The 15637-nt window shown below is 43.3% G+C and overlaps 1 protein-coding gene across 4 annotated transcripts in view; it reads left to right on the forward strand.

The window, feature by feature from the left end:
- Positions 1 to 15570, forward strand: part of gdpd5b (glycerophosphodiester phosphodiesterase domain containing 5b) — a 40921-nt gene extending 25351 nt beyond the window's left edge. Inside the window, exons 4-17 of one of the 4 annotated variants that reach the window (XR_004610698.1) lie at positions 663 to 756; positions 921 to 980; positions 1495 to 1593; positions 2369 to 2462; positions 3933 to 4078; positions 5396 to 5478; positions 7132 to 7282; positions 8339 to 8560; positions 9050 to 9207; positions 9309 to 9456; positions 11146 to 11228; positions 13338 to 13450; positions 13707 to 13968; positions 14192 to 15570. Coding sequence is in view for 2 of the 4 variants with exons in the window: in XM_034548086.1 (XP_034403977.1) it covers positions 663 to 756; positions 921 to 980; positions 1495 to 1593; positions 2369 to 2462; positions 3933 to 4078; positions 5396 to 5478; positions 7132 to 7282; positions 8339 to 8560; positions 9050 to 9207; positions 9309 to 9456; positions 11146 to 11228; positions 13338 to 13450; positions 14192 to 14277 (1537 nt within the window). In the remaining 2 variants the exon portion in view is untranslated. The remainder of the gene's footprint in view (positions 1 to 662; positions 757 to 920; positions 981 to 1494; positions 1594 to 2368; positions 2463 to 3932; positions 4079 to 5395; positions 5479 to 7131; positions 7283 to 8338; positions 8561 to 9049; positions 9208 to 9308; positions 9457 to 11145; positions 11229 to 13337; positions 13451 to 13706; positions 13969 to 14191) is intronic. The other 3 variants (XR_004610699.1, XM_034548086.1, XM_034548087.1) reach the window with 3 other exon arrangements.
- The last annotated feature ends 67 nt before the right edge of the window (positions 15571 to 15637 follow it).

A 15637-nucleotide genomic window follows, 5' to 3' on the forward strand; every position in this document is an offset into this window, starting at 1 on the left:
ATCCCTCTCTCTCTCGTATTGTTTTTTGTCTCATTTCTTTTGTAATAACCCTTTTCTTAACAGCTCTTACTCTGTCTGCGTATATATTTCTTTCACCCTAATTCCCTTTTATCATCAATCTCACTGGTGATTATGTCGCCCTGGATGTCAGTTATGGTGGGAAGACATTAGCCTTTCCTTTCTAGTGGGAAGTGTTCACATTCCCTGCTTTTTCCTTCCTGCCTTTTGTGAGGTTTCCACAGATGGAGATGACATCCCTGCGTTCAAGTGATGTGTTCAAGTGATTTAACTGCAGGGAGTGTCCCAGTCAGCGCTGAGAGACCCTGCTGTGGCTCTGTGCCACTCGAATCTCTGATAAGGCTTTGAAAGTAATTAGTGCCATAGGGCCAAGCTGAGATGTTAAAAAAAAAAAACGCGGATTTCACACGCATGTCTTTTCTCCGCAGATGTGAATGCATTGATGCATCCAGTGTCACGCTTTTGAGCATCGCAAATACAATTTTCAGGGTGTTATTCTCAATATGACATTGGGTATCATTTGAAAAAACTAGTGCACACATTCTCCCGAGCCTTCACACATGTTGGCCATGATGAAATGCAGGTGAGCCTCTCAGTATGCGAGGGGTTACTCACTCTCTTCTTCTTCTTCTTCTTCCCTGCAGGTTCCTCTACAACTGCTCCGGGGAGTGGAGCGATGGCACGGTTCCCATCCTGGCCACCACCGCTGCTGGCTTCACCTACATTGCATTTTTAATGGTCAGTCCTACATCAAGTATTCACTGTAGAGGGTTTTTTCAGCTTTTGAATTATGTGCGTGCGTGACCAATTTATCAGGCACAGTAACCATGGTGACGTTGAGCAAGTTGTTTTTGAAAGTTCTGTCTTATGCGTGTGTTTTTTTAATTTTTTTCTATTTTCAGGTTCTTGCACTTTGTCATGTTGCACTTGGGCAACAGTTGAATTTGCACTGGCTCCATAAGGTAATGTGCCAAATGTGAGGTTGAGCAACTTTGTTGCTGTGGGAGGTGGAAGCGGGTGGGTGAGGTTTACACAAGTATCTTTCTCTATGCTGTGTCGTGTGTTTTGTGATGGGGCACTAATCTCTGTGTCTGTGTATGTGTGTGTGTGTGTGTGTGTGTGTGTGTGTGTGTGTGTGTGTGTGTGTGTGTGTGTGTGTGTGTCTGTGTATGTGTGTGTGTGTGTGTGTGTGTGTGTGTGTGTGTGTGTGTGTGTGTGTGTGTATATTCATTGCTGATCAGCTGAACTTGTCCTGAACTTACAGTTTGGGTCGTGTTGTCCCAGGAGGGTTGTGAAAGCCCAGTCAATATCCTGGTCTAAATTGCTGTCAGAACGAATACATGGACCAAACACTCTTTGGGGTGTGAAAGGGCTCGGAGCTATTCGGGGTTAAATTGTTGGTGGGGGTGTTCATGCATGCATCCAAAGTGACAGCCTCTCTGATTTTTCCATAACTCTCCCTCTCTGTCGACGCAGATTGGAGTGACTGCTGCGCTGCTCACCACCACGGTCGGGGTGATATCTGTCAATCAAACATGGGGACAAGAGTGGGACGTCATCCCCATCTCACTGCAGGTCAGCAGTTAAGCCCCGAGGCCACGTCTGACAGCTTGACATCACTGATGAGGCTGAAGTGGGAGCACTAAACTGAGAGTGTTGCGATGCACAGTGTGGTCTATATACCCTTATACCCTATACTTTGACCATTGGTTTATGGGCACTGGATAAAACCGTTGAGCTGTAACCACTTCTACCCTGGATGGGGAAGTCCAGGATCGACTGTTTGTAAACATGCAGTATCTCTTTGTGGATCATTTACAACCGTGTCGTGAATTCCTGTATGTCCGGGATTATATTTCCAGAATTATTTAACATTGCTGTATAAGAAAGGAAAAAAAAGTGTAATGGTTTAAACTGCATATACTGTAGTGACAAGTCACTCAATCCCCGTTTATCCTACTAACAATTAACAGCTCAACGATATCCAAGGAGTTGTGAGAAGCTTATAATTAGTGTGTCCCTGTGAGATCACTGCACCACCACGAATGTGTGACTTTTGAAGTGGACACGCAAGTCCACTGAAACCGATGCCATTACCATTGAATGCTTCTACAAATTATAGCTATTATCCCTGGATAGTGTTACCGTTGTCTTAACCCCAGATAATGTCTGTAATTCAATGCCTCTCTCTTTATCTTTGTTTCGCTTCTCTTCTGCTCACTGTCATCTCTCTTAAACCCTGATTCTCTTTCCCTTACCTTTTTTTTTTCCCCTGTGTCTCCATTTCTCTACATCCTCTTTCTTTTTTCTTACCTTCATCCTCTCCACTCTGCCTCACACCTCTGTCCAGGCCACAGGTCCCTTCCTGCATATAGGGGCTCTTGCTGCGGTCACAGCTCTGTCTTGGATTGTGGCTGGACAGGTCGCCCGAGCAGAGAAAACAAGTATGCTTACCTCTGACACACAGAATACAAGTAACTCTTACCTGGCGTACCCATCCGCCACACACACACACACACACACACACACACACACACACACACACACACACACACACACACACACGCGCAAAGGAAGAGTGGTGAATGATTAACACCGTGTAGACAGAGGCCAGGACCTCCACCCAGGGTGTCGGAGATAACGAACATTCCTTCGGGCTCATGTGATGTTTTCAATACAGGACACCTTGGATTGTTTTCTCCTCATGATTCTTTCTAGGGATAAGTAGCTCTTGGTGTGTCTTCTGACTCTCGCTGCCTTTGGTGTCCGTAGACTAGAACTGGAAGTCTGTCATTTCTGCAACAGTTTTATTGTCTGCTGAAGAAATTATAGCCAGATAGCATGACATGTCTTCAGAAGTAGGACTTAATTAATCTAAAGATACTTTAAGGGTTTTTAAAAAAAAAAAATTTGGACAAAGCAGTTTGTACTTTGTACTGTGGGAGATATTTAAACCAATTATAATTCCTGAGCTAAATTTAACGCTCTGCTTTTGGAGAGACTTGTTGAGGTTGAAAGGTCTAGGCAGTACTTCTCCCGTGGAAGCATCTCTGCTGTAATGCAGAGTGAGAGTCTGAATACCAAAGAGGAGGCAAGGGTGTGTGTGTGTGGTGTGTGTGTGGAGAGATGAAAGACCCTGTGGTAACAAGAGTTGTATTCTCAACTCCACCCCAGAGCTGACCTTGAAACAAATGCAGTGTGTGCGTGTGTGCGTGTGTGCCGACACTCAGCCTTCAACGTTCTCTTGAACAGAGGTGGATGCAGCTGAAAGTGGATCTTCTTGGCCCCTGATATCAATATTGTTGGATGCTGTGCAAAGCTATGAACGGTACTGAACATTACCGACATTCACAGCAACTACTTGCGTCACACTTCTCTTTGAAAACAAAGAAGCCTCGATCGACCAACATTTTTCTCTCGCTAAAAAAAATCAAAACATAAATCTTTCCCTGGAACGTCAGAGCTGTGGTTTTAATTAGTTATTTTCTATCCATGCTTTGGATGTTTATTAAAAGAGAATTATGGAAACTAGCTCGACAAATATACTGCATTAGTAACTTGCCTCCCAGGTGAAGCTGCTAACGATGTTATTGGTGCAAAACTGTATTTCTCTATGGAAATTATGTTAATGAATTTTCTTTTGTGCAGATCAAACAAACAAGAGAACAGTTGTTCTAATTAGTGAGCTGTGGAGGTCCTGGTAGGCTGATTTTGATCTTTGGGCAGAGCTAAGCTAACTGTTTCCCCCACATCCAGTCTGTATGCTAAGCTAGCCTGTAGCTTCATTTCCCCTGTACAGACATTAGGGTGGGATCAATCCTGTGATCTACCGTTCATCAAGAAAGAGAATATGCATATTTCCCCAAACTCGTCCTGCAGCCTCTTCAGCTCTATTATCGTCCGTCTTCTCCCAGTGTTCCAGGTGGTGGTCGTGCTGCTGTATCTCAGCGTGTTACTGGGACTCTACTTGGTGCCCCTGTACATCACCTCCCCCTGCATCATGGACCCAACCACCCTCAAACAGCGGCCTGACGTCATTGGCCACCAGGGAGCCCCCATGGTGAGTCAGCTGATCTCTATCATCCAAATCTGAATGTGGGAATATGAAACGGGCCACTTTAAACAATACCAGCTTGACAGATGGTTAAAAACCTCCAACATCAGCTGTGTTGATGACAATGAACGGCTCCGGAGGCGAAGCCTTTAATCCACAGCGTCTTAATTCTGATTTGGTGAAGGCAGAGGAAAAACTGTGCTGCCCTTCTAGATATTTGTTCCTTTTTGTTTTTCATTAATTTCTCTTCTGCTGCGCTACCCCGGCTATTCTGGTCTATGAATGACCTTGTGGTCGGCAAAACTGAAAATAGTCCACAAACATAACCCAGTGGGAGCCTGGAGCTCTAACTGCCTGATGTATGGCAGGGATATATTTTCTGTGTGTGTGTGTGGTTCTGCCTGACAAAAAGTTGTCATCTGGTTGTGAAAGAAAATATAGATTGCTTATGATCAGATTTACTGCGGTCTCTTTCGCTGTTTTCTATTACAGCTTCTCTCTCTCCCAGATCTGATTTAAGACTCCACTACATTGTTTAAAAGCTTGTTACAGCCTGTTGGATATAAGTATGTATACGAAGGCAGTGTTAAAATCCGATGTATGCGCACACTTTTGCTTTTGACCTTTTGATAGTTATTGCTTCTAAACATTACCCGAAGAAGGATTTATGTACTCAGCACAATGTCTGACTCAGTATTACGCAACACTTGGAAGGAAAATGAAGGTGGATCTCTGGTTATTCGTAACAGATACACTCAAAAACACACCCAGCTTTTTGTGGTGTTTGTGTAAAGCGATCGATCCTCACAGTGGAGTCTAAAATTAGGAGTGGCTACGCGAGGCTGTGAGAAACGCAGTCACGTGACTGGACTTTGTTTCCCCAGAAGGCCTCTGTATTGATTACAGCATCATTCCTATCCTGTGTTTCCCAGTCATAAGCTTTACTCACAGGGTCTCTTAGGAAGGCGCTGTTCTAGTAAGTGACGCTTAACCTATTGACGTGGTGTTGGTCATAAGCAATTCACAATGCTGCTCTAATTAATTTCACAACTCTCCTTTTGTGTTCAGAGTCTATTTTCACATCAATCTGTGAGACGCCTCATTCATGTTCATCTTTTGACTTTGCAACATAACCTACGTGATAGACACACATAAATTATTATTGATTCGTATTCTGGCATCATTTTATCTTCCCTTAAATTAACAGTGGCAAGGTTTCCAGTAAAGTCACCTCATGGGTCATTGTTAAAGGACTCCATGTAATGATTGTGTTTGTCCTTACTGTGTGTGTGTGTGTGTGTGTGTGTGTGTATGTGTGTCCAGCTTGCTCCAGAGAACACACTGTGGTCCTTCCAGAGAGCTCTGCAGATGAACGTCACTGGATTCGAGGCTGACGTTGCTATCAGGTACACACACACACACACACACACACACACACACACATATATATATATATATATATATATATATATATATATATATATATATATATATATATATACACAATACAATACAATTCAGCAGCATTAATTATTAGACAAAGGTTAATCGTAAAGTAGCGTTTACATACTGTATGTAGTCTTTCTTTCTTTAAAAATTATTGTTAACGAAGACAAATTGGCAAATGAATATTATTCTTTGCACAAAGACAAGTGAATAACAATAGAAACACACTTGAGATTCCGTCTACAAATGTAGCAAAGATCAGGCTGCAGAGGAGCCGTAGATGGAGGCTACGGCATCGCCAACATAATTGGACGTGACAGGCTGCGCTCAAAGAGACACACTTGGAGGAAGGAGAGGAGAGGCAGTGGGGGGGGGGGGGACTGTGTGGGCACAGTATAAGATGGATAGTGGGTGTACGTGTCTACTCATGCATGTGCAGTGAGGATGAGGGATTGTGGTGGGAGTGTTGCTTTGTCGCAGGGCGTGTGCGTTTGTGGGTCGGCCTTTAATTTAATAGCGTAGTGTGTTTACGGTTACAGTCCGAGGATAGGTGAATGGGTGTGTGTGTTCGTTGCAGCCCGCTGACAGGTAAGCTCCTTGCTGTGCCAAGTAATTAGACTTGATGACAGCCAGAGCGACAGTGAGACTCCACTCCTGCAGCAGTTCACACACACAAAAACGCACACAGTTTATAACAGAATCCCTGTTTCCATGACTTTTGGGGACATTAAATTGACTTTGGGGACTCGCCCTAACCCCTTTTCATAACTGCTACAAGCCTAACCCTAAACTTAACCTAAACTTAAACCTCAAAGCTTAATGATTTACGTTAGAGGGAAGTGCATCTTGTCCAAACATGCGCATGCACACACTCTCATTCATGTGTATGCGCATACAATAAACCTACATATTATTCGTGCTGTGCTTATTTCAGTTTTCATCAGTTTATCATTCATCATTTCAGTATTTTATCTGATTAACTTGATGTAAAGAGGGTTTTGTTTTACTCCAGCTAATTGTATTTGCGTTTTGAGTTTACACACACGCGCACCCACATGCATACATGCATGCACACAACACAGAAATTAAATTGTTTTTCAGCAAAGAATTTGAATGGCAAATATTGAAAAATGTAGAGGGATTTTTAGTCTCGGTATTTGGTATTCAAATATCGAGCAGCAGCTTTTAAAAGAAAAGGAAAAAACCTCACAATTGGGCCAAACTCTTACCCCGTCTCCTCTTTCTCTCTTGTTCGATGTGATGTCAAGAGTTTACCCTCCAACCAACTCCTGTCAGTTCTGATCTTATCTAAAAACTTTTTTTTTGGGGGGGGGGGAGATATTTTATAACATGAACTACAGAGAACATTACCTTTTTGGAGTGTTTGAATTGTTATTATTATAAAGATTTAAGCGACAGTAGCTGAGCGATCCGATGTCAACGGGGTTATAGAAAATGATACACATGAACACGCAGTACTCAGTCCCAGCACTCTGACCCATCAGCCTCAAGGATTCTCCATAACTGCCGTATAATGCTGAATATCATCAACAACAGCCTGACTGTATAACTCTCTCTTCTCCCCCCCCCCCCCCCCCCCTCCTCACCACCAGTGTGGATGGAGTGCCTTTCCTGATGCACGACCACACCCTGCGGAGGACCACAGACATAGAGAAGGTTTTCCCGGACAGGCAAATGCAAGACGCCTCATTCTTTAACTGGACAGATCTGCAGCAGCTCAACGCGGGACAGTGGTTCCTCAAGGTAGCTCCATGTTGCGGATGAAGCCATTTTCAGCTTTTGTTTGACAGCGCGATGCAGTGACGTGACTCTAATGACCTTTTATCACACGAGCGTCCCCTGGTTTCATCGAACTACTGAGCTCCGTTAATGCTTTAGAGGAGCTCTCCTGAATGCAGAGTGGATCAGGGTCAACTAGTGCATCAAAACAATTGTTTGCTTCAACCTGCTTGATGTACTTGTGGGCCAAACAGGATGAAAGCACTCTGACAAACTTAGAAATGCTGCCTTCTCTGGTACCAAATGATTCCCTCCAACACGGGATATTGCACACTCCAAGAAAATGGAGGAATGACCGGCTCGATTGTGTAAATTCTGTTCCTTAAGAAGAGCGTCTGTATGGATTTGGGGCAAGATGCAGTGATGGTGCTACTTTGCTGTGCACCACTGTAATCCTGCTACGCCACCCTCCAGTCGAGTAGTTTTCCGTATCGGTCTACTGACTCGAAAATTGATATGGCGAGAGTTTCCTCTTATCTGTAATTGTATACACTTTGCTGTGTGGTTTTTGTTTCTAAATAAAAACGTGTATTATCAGATCAGATTGCTACGTCCGTATTGGTTGTTGTTGTTGTTTTCTGCACTCTACAGTGTATCTGCATTGCGTGTGAGCACATTGTGGCCGCAGATTGCATTACTACTTCTGTGCGTGATTATGACGATTCACTGTCGGGAGTCTGTTTTTTTTAAATTTATATGTCCTGATTGTGTAATAATAGTGTCATTAAACATCAATGTTGGCTTAAATAAGAAGCATCTGACCTTCTCCAGTGCGCTTTGACAGGGAGCAGTGAAGCGAGAACGGATGTGAGGGAAAATATTCCACTATTTGCATTCGCTCTACAAGGATGTTTTTATTCAAAGAAGCTCCAGCATCAGAATACTGTATATATTTTTCTACAGGTTTCCCAAAAAAACACAATTAAATATCTAGCAGCATTAATGTCATTACCATGTAATTGTATTTACAGTGACATTAAACAAAATCTGTGATCTTCATCCTCTCTCCCTGTGCTGCAGGAGGACCCTTTCTGGACGGTGCACACCCTGTCACCGCGGGAGAAGCATCTGATTGCCAACCAGAGTGTGTGCAGCCTGGAGCAGCTTCTAAAGCTGGCTTCCTATCATAACAGCACAGTGGTTTTCCGGCTGAGGAGACCTCCTCCAACGCACCCCTGCCACCACAGCTGGATCAATGACACACTGCAGGCTGTGCAGCAATCTGGGGTTCCTCAGAACCTGGTCAGTACCTGAACGTGGACACACCCGGTCCATATTGTGTTTAGTCCTCCCCGCAGCATGTCTGGCTATGTATCCTGAACATATTTTATTCAAACGTGATTTTAAATCAAAAGCCTGTTATCTTTTAATCACGAACGAGGAAGTATAAAGACCGCAATAGTCCACGCGGAGCGGTGGATGGGTCCAAGAAACACTGATCTTTCAGCCAGAGGACCGCTGTTTGTTCCCTGAGTGAAACCAAAAGTCAACGTTGATTTTTATTTTTTTTTAACATTTATTTTTAATGTGAAGAGCAGAAATTGACAGGTTGCTGGCTTTCGTAGAAAAACACATGAAGAAAAAAAAAGTCATAAGATGTCATTAGAACCGTTGTATTAGGATACGTTACCTATTCATGTGGATTTTTTTAACCCTTAACACTACATACATGTTGATGACACAACATTTCATTGAGACGAGCGTAACGTGTGTGTGTGTGTGTGTGTGCAGGTGATGTGGACTCCAGATGAACACAGAGCTCAGGTGAGACAGCTGGCTCCCGGTCTGATCCAGACCTCCGTGGAGAAACAGAGTCCTCAAAGTCTCCAACAGTACGGCATCAGCAGGCTGCTGCTCAGATACAACCAGGCCAGCACAGAGGAGATCAGGTAGGAACACACACACACACACACACACCTCTGATGTTGTTATCTGTTAACAGACAGATGTATATTTAAAGACATGCCTGAATGTGTGTGATTGCTCTCAGAAACTTCTCCCAGAGCAACATCAACCTCACTCTCTACACCATCAACGAGCCCTGGCTGTACTCGGTGCTCTGGTGCAGCGGGGTGTCTTCAGTCTCCTCCGAGGCCTCGCATATCCTCAAAAAGGTGCCTTACCCCATCTGGCTCATGGTAAGGACCGCTTAGCTTCTTTGTATGGAACTTTCTCAGGTACCACTCTGCAATCACGCACTGTTGTTTAAAAAAAAAAAAAAAAAATGTTTTGCTCATCTCTTTGTAGATACAGTTTGTTGCTTTCTTTTTTCCCCCTTTCTGTTCAGCCATAGTCTCTCTTATGTGCCCATTCGAGGCACCAGACTGGAAAAGATCTGCTTGCCAACGGTTTAAAAGATCTTACCTATGGACAATTTAAAAAAACTTGTTTTCAATTCAGTTTATTTTGTATAGCCCAAAATCATGAATTACAAATCTTTACAATCTGTACACATATGACATCCCTGTCCCAGGACCTCACATCGGATCATGAAAAACTGCGTTTTCAATTAATATGACAGAAATTATGAATGAGTAGTTGACATGGACCACGATCCAGAGTGAAACAGATTAGATTTGACTTTATTCATCCCCAGCAGCAAATATACAATACAATAAAATAAAATAGCAGGGCATATTACATTTTAAGGATTTAAAAAATGAAAGTGAATAATGAGTGAGTAATGTGATCTCTTTTCTTAGTTGTTGTGAGTACAAGAGCTTCAGCATTCTGGATCAACTGGAGGGTCTTGGAAGCAGCCTGATCATAAGGAGCTGCAGTAATCTAGAAGTAACAAACGCGTGAACCAGTTTTTCTGCATAATTTCGAAGATGTGCCTGATTTTTTTGAAATGTTACGTAGGTGAAAAATGCATTCCTTGAAGTCCTGATCAGAGATAACGCTGAAATTCTTTACAGTGGTGTTGGATGCCAGAGCAATGCCATCTACAGAAACCACATCACCAGATAATTGATCTCTAAGGTGTTCAGGGCCCAGTAAAATAACTTCAGTTGTGTCTGAGTTTAACATCAGGAAGTTGCAGGTCATCCAAGTTGAACTTGCTTGAAGTTTAGCGAGCTGGTTGGTCTCCTCTGGCTTGATCGATAGATATAACTGAGTGTCACCTGCATGACAAGCCGCGTGGTTGATATAGTGTAGCCGGTATTAGATGACAACCTGTCTCCTCGCCTTCAGCTCCATCTCCCCTGCATGACTAAACTACATTTTAACAGGTGGTGCCAACACGGGAGCCCATCTTTCAACTGAACTCATCAAGTCCGTTTATTTCCTGCATCCTCTTTTATTTGTCAACACTCATCCGAGGTCCCAGCACAGTAGAGGGAGACGAGCGTCATCGCTGTACTATATCCTGTCGCGCATGACTCGTGCTTTTCTAGTTCAGTTGTCTCCTGAAACCTCTAAACATGGCTCGCACCCCCCCAGGGCTGTGGTGCAGGGAGAGTTTAAGCTGTTAGGGGGGGCATCTGCTGTCCTGTATGTCGATGTCAACTGTGAAGTCTGTCTTTTAGATGTCTTAAGGCCACTGACATTGAATTTCTATCCTCTAAAGTAGACATCTTTTTTTTTTCATCTTTTTTGCAGGTTTTCATCATATGTTCCTTTTACATGACGTGAAGGATTTTGTTCAAGTGTATTGCCTTTTTGAATGCACATCTGAAAGACCTTTTTTAATTGTGGATTTATTAGAAAAATGCATTTGCAGAAGTATTAATACAAGACGGGGTGGATGAGAGATTGTATTGTTGGTGTGTAGTACCTCCCGGTGGTGGCTTGTGCTATAAAACTGTGTGCGCGTGTGTTTCCAGAGACCAGATGAATACTGCCTGATGTGGGTGTCTGTGGACCTCATCTCCTTTGCTGTAGTCGTAGGAATATTCATTTTCCAGAAGTAAGTACAGCCGCTTGAGGATTTAACTGTCGAGTCATTATCGTGTCGAGTTTTTGGGCAAACACTTAAATGTTTCTCCATTTCTCTGCTGGTGTTCGGAGAGAAAAGAAAAGACTGATCTTTTTGTTTTGGCTGCGTGCCTCTCCCACATGCGGCGTGCACACCAGTAATTACAACTCTTTACCGTTTCCCTCGGTAGACCTGGAACACATCATTAGAATAACGGCTCGTACATATTTACACTGGTCGCTTGTGTTCTGATACATTTATTTCTAAACGATTTTGCTAATAAAGACATCGCTGGAAAGAACACAACATTACGATCGCTGAAGGGAACTTTGTTTTATTCTTTACGAGATGTACTTTGTATGAGCATGTCTTCTCTTAGCTAACATGTGTAAACCTTCACACCTCTCCAGTGTTTCCTCTATCTGCAGGAGGGAGTGGTTTTGTTTGTTTCTGTGACCCTCCAGAGACAGATGGCCTCCTCCTCCTCCTCCTGTGTTCTTTTTGAAGTTCTGGTGCGGCTTAGCCCGAGCTCTCCAGTAGCTTCCGCCGGCTTCTAAACTGACCTCTCTTGTCTCCCGCCTTCTTTTGTCCTTTTGTTGTCCTTCTGCCTCGTCCTCGTCCCCTCTCCTCTGCCTGATGTGCATGCTCTTCTCCTCCTCTGCTGCATTCTGGCCTCTTCTCTCAGCTATCACATGATCAGGTAACTGGGTCACCTCTTCCGACCCAAAGTCTTCTCTTCTTTCACCGTCTTTCTGTCTTTCTCCATCCTCCATTCTCTTGTTCAAGCATTCGTTTGACTCCTCTCTCGTTTTTCCATTGTTCCTCTATTTTCTTGTTTGTTGTCTTTTATTATGAAATCAAACTCCATCTGATTTTTCTCTCCACTGTTTCCATAATTATTTTCTCCTTCACTTCTCTCTGTCTCACCTGAATCACCTGAATCATTGTACTGCACTGCTGCCACTTTCCTCTAGAGGGAGGAGCTCACGTCTTCCTCCCTGTGGGCTAAATAAAATGAATGCTTTCCACCCAGACAGCATAAAATATCCACAGCATTAAGACGCCAATGACTTTTTAAATGTATTATCCATCTCATTAAGCCAAACGACTTAATGTCCAAAATGAAGTATGGATATAAATTCATCAGGCAAAGTGCCTCAGGATTGGCTGTTATTGAACTAAGAGCTTGCTTGTTTGCATTTCTGTTCCTAATTTCCTCTGCGCATTAGTTCCAGTTTATTGTGACTAATGCTCTTCAGTTAAAGTAATTGAAATAAAGACTTTCCATTAAAGCAAGGATGCAGTTCTCAGTGAATGAGTGAACTCACAAATGTTGATAAGTGAAAACCGAAAGGAGCAAAATGTCCTGTAATTAATTGCGTTGTTTTAATTAAGATATATTCAACAGCTATGCAATGACTGCAGGGAGAAATTAAAATGACTGTAGTCTGATGCGTTTCTGCAAATCTGTTACTGCAGCACATGCTGTAATAGTATGAAATGTGGCACTATTTTATAATAAGAGTTGTAGCCAATAGCCAATGGGTGTCATTCAGTAATGCTAAACAGATTAAGACATTATGGTTTGCCAGGTTGTGAAACATCTTTGATTGATTATTCTATTTGATCACCTTCTGGAAAAAGGCTGCGGAGGATCTGGACCAGAATCCATTTATTAACAAATTATTTATCATTTATTCACCTGCATTATATTTATTTTTACCTCCAGTGGGATTGATCACGACTCGGCTCCGTTAGTTGTAACATAAACACTTTAATAAAGGGTGTTTTATAAACTATGCAATATACACTTCGATTTGATAAAAAGCAAGTAAATTGTTTTGTATCTGCATTTATATGATCCAAATGTAGAGTAATTGTCCTTTTTAACCAAATCTGCAGGTCAAACGAACCGTTTTAATTCCCTTTTTAAACCGAGTCAGTCCATCAAGTCCATCGCTCCTTTTAAAAGAAATGTAGATGTTCTCCCTCTTTGGGACAAAACGTGACCCTGACCTGCGTATTGTGAGCAGAGGCAGCGGCATTTAGTGATGATATTGTCTCTGGAAGATCTCTGACTTACTGAATGTGACCCCGCAGGTATCGGATGAGCGGCATGCGGAGCTACAACCCCGAGCAGATCATGCTGAGCGCCGCGGTCAGGAGGTCCAGCAGAGACCTCAACGTCATGAAGGAGAAACTTATCTTCTCTGGTGAGACGAGAGGGACGCGTTGGTCACTCCTCAACGTTTTGTAGTGTTGTTGTTTGGGCTCCTGAACTCCGAATAATAAATAAAAATAAAAATCTTTACATTTTATTCGCTGATTTACAAAAAAAAAACTCTGTAAAGTTAAAGATGAGGAATGAGCCGTTTTCGAGTTTCAGGTGCCCAACTAGCATGACTCTGCATCCCAGCATGCATCTGTCTTGAGTGTGAATGTTCTCGCTCCTCTCTTCCCCCGTTGAAGGTCAAGCCCAGTAGCGGCCTGTGTGATGTGCACCACCTCCTGTCCATGCTACCACCTCCTCCTCCAGCAGTGACCTCTTCCTTTTTATTGCATCCATTGCATCCCTCGTTGCCTGCCACTTCTCTGCCCTTCTCCCCTTCATCCACCCCTTCATGCACCAAACCTCCCCCACTGCCCTCCCACTGGAGACCACGTCATGCGTAGGGGGGAGCTTATAGACGCCCCAGTCTGTCTAGAGAGCCTCGAGTGCTGGGGGTCAAAGGTGAGTCACATCAGTGCCAGCTCTCGTCCACATTCCCCCAAACCCCCCCCATTCATTTCAATTCATTCAACCCGTTCGTTGTTTTTGTTTTGTCATCTCTTTTGACAAGTTGAGTGTTTTTCTTGTAAACTGATGTGGTTTGAAAAGTGCGTGCGTGTCATCACACAGTACAGACTTTTAAAAAAAATATATATATTTTCTGTATTCCTCTGGCGCCCTCCAGAGGTGGGGAATGGAGTCGGCGGTGCTGATGAGCTGTTTCCGGACGAGGGCTACGACTACTACACCAATCAGGGCATCAGCCAGTGATTGTGCCCGTGTGACTCTGCTGTGGTGAGGCGCCGGCGGCAGCGCTCCCTCCCGGTGTTTACATCCTTCCTGAACTCCTCGTCCTGTCCTACTGATGAACTGACAGACTGCTGTATCTGATGGAGAAGACCACCACCCGGTTGCTTTGTGTACATTCTGTAAATAGTTTTGTGTCTTGCTTGTCAGACATACTGTATATCACACGGGACTACACGCACTTTTTATTAATGGAATTCGCCAAATCTGTGGCCTCCTCTCCCGCATCTAAATGTCCGAGAGGCCCCCTCCTGAGTTACCAACGCCAGCTTCTTTTTTTTAAATTTTTTTTTTTAAAGATGCGTTTCCAGATTCTTTTTGTTTTTTAAGCTAATTTTCCCAAAGCGGTTTCTTGTTTTTAAACCACTGTACACAATATTCTTCTCTCTGCAGATGGATTTCTTTATAAAAACAGGGCTTTTCACGAGGCTTAATCCACAGCATGAGACTAAAAAGCTAACGGCTCGTTATGCTCTCGCCTTCCTTCAGCACGCCGCCGTGCCGCGTTTCACAGAAGTACTAACGTTGATATTTATATTTAAAGATGAAAAAGAAGAAAACATGAACAAGCTGTTTACAGAAGTCCTGCCTTCTCCTGTATGTAAGATAATCATTTTGATAGAGGCTGAAAGCCCCCCCACACCTGCCCTACTTTTGACCAGTGCATGTAACTGTAATGATGAACTGACGCATGTGAGCTGTGCTCCCAGTACAACTGGTAAATGGTTTGAGGGGGTGAAGATGTGTGCCGTCTTTGTGGTTAACGTGAATGTGTTTTGGATTCGTTTTTTAAAGATGTGAACGGTGCGTGTGTGTGTTCTAGCTGGGTATATTTTTTTTTTACCCTGTGTGCAGTGCTATGTTGAGTGTATTATTGTACATAAAAGGAGTGTGTGTGTGTGTGCGTGCGTGTTGCTCCAGCCAACTAAGCATTACATTTGAACAATGTGACAGTGATGAATAATAATTAGCAATATCCTGGTCAAGGTGGGAGTCACTACACTTCCTCCACAGCCTCTGAACTGCAGCCTGTGGTGTTCTGTTGTTGGCGGACTGCATCGTGATGTTGGTTGCTGGTGTTAAACCGACTGCTGTAGGTAAATGAAGTGGGTGCTAAATGTGAACATGAAGCTGCAAGCGCCAAGTATCGCAACAGGCAGCACAGGGTCAAGAAATGAACTGCTTTGTGTTTATTTTCTTTATTTGGGTGTTATTGTGCCTCCAGAAGTAAAAAAATAAAATAAATCTTCACATGAGTTTTTTTTGTTCCGTTTAGTTTGAACCACCAGTCCTACAATTAACACACAACCCACTACCAGCTGAG

The sequence above is a fragment of the Cyclopterus lumpus genome, chromosome 13 (genome assembly GCF_009769545.1).
Source record: "Cyclopterus lumpus isolate fCycLum1 chromosome 13, fCycLum1.pri, whole genome shotgun sequence".
NCBI lineage: Eukaryota > Metazoa > Chordata > Actinopteri > Perciformes > Cyclopteridae > Cyclopterus > Cyclopterus lumpus.